Source organism: Grammomys surdaster, unplaced genomic scaffold (genome assembly GCF_004785775.1).
Source record: "Grammomys surdaster isolate TR1022 unplaced genomic scaffold, NIH_TR_1.0 133, whole genome shotgun sequence".
Taxonomy (NCBI): domain Eukaryota; kingdom Metazoa; phylum Chordata; class Mammalia; order Rodentia; family Muridae; genus Grammomys; species Grammomys surdaster.
Window position 1 is genome coordinate 11676308 of NW_021604591.1, and position 1288 is coordinate 11677595.

The 1288-nt window shown below is 35.2% G+C and overlaps 1 protein-coding gene across 1 annotated transcript; it reads left to right on the plus strand.

The window, feature by feature from the left end:
• Positions 1-485: 485 nt before the first annotated feature.
• Positions 486-952, plus strand: LOC114616945 (60S ribosomal protein L26-like). Its single transcript, XM_028762474.1, has one exon. The coding sequence runs from the start codon at positions 486-488 to the stop codon at positions 921-923; it is 438 nt and encodes a 145-aa protein (XP_028618307.1). The 3' UTR covers positions 924-952.
• The last annotated feature ends 336 nt before the right edge of the window (positions 953-1288 follow it).

Here is a 1288-nt window from a genome sequence, read left to right on the forward strand (position 1 = left end):
AGATTGGACAATGAGAAGGGAAGTCTGTCTCCTAGTGACAAATAAAATGTGTTTTAGAATGTAAAAGCAAATATGAATTTCAGTTCTGACTTTGCGTCTAGTTATTTGACCTCCAACAGTCAGTATAAGTGTTTTAAATCTATATAGTACAATTGAATCATAATTTATATGTATTGGAGCTCAAAAATGAGTATAAAGAAAACCTCATTTCTTGTTATTTTAATCTGTAGCCAACATTGAGAAACCTATCAAGTAGTCTTAATACCTTGTGCTTCACACTTATATTTAGGGTACAATGTAATTTATATCTAGTATATAATACTAACTTTGGACCTTTGTTCATTTATTTAAATTACTTTGAGAGTGAAGGACAGTGACTTGTAGGTAGAACTTGAGTGTCAGGAAATCTAAGTTCCTGCCATTTTTCTTCATAAATAATATGGCCTCTTTCCTTTTGCGGCCATCGGTGGATCACAGCCGCCAAAATGAACTTCAATCCCTTCGTGACTTCTGACCGAAGCAAGAACCGGAAACGGCATTTCAATGCACCTTCTCACATTCAGAGGAAGATCATGTCTTCCCCTCTTTCCAAAGAACTGAGACAGAAGTACAATGTTCAGTCTATGCCCATTCGAAAGGATGATGAAGTTCAGGTTGTTCGAGGACACTACAAAGGCCAGCAGATTGGCAAAGTGGTCCAAGTGTACAGGAAGAAATACGCCATCTACATTGAGCGAGTCCAGCGAGAGAAGGCTAACGGCACAACTGTGCATGTGGGTATCCACCCCAGAAAGGTAGTTATCACCAGGCTAAAGCTGGACAAGGACCGCAAGAAGATCCTGGAGAGGAAAGCCAAGTCCCGGCAAGTAGGAAAGGAGAAGGGCAAATACAAAGAAGAAACGAATGAGAAGATGCAGGAGTAGAGACATCTCATGCACGGCTTTCATTAAAGACTGCTTAAGTAAAAAATAAATAAATAAATAAATAAATAAATAAATAAATAAATAAATAAATAAATAAAATGGCATGTCTACTAACATATTACAAAGATATATTAATATATCTTAAAATTAATATATAAAGTAATTTATTTAGTTATGTAATATAGGAAGTAAGAAATGAATGATTATAAATACATGTCTTTCAACTTTCAACTTACACTAATCTTCCTTTTTGGTAAACTCATTATATTATAGCTATAAAATATATTGGCTCTACCTATCCTAGCAAACAACATAGCTTAGTAACAGGACAGTACAAACAGTCATTCCTGAGCCTTGAGATCATG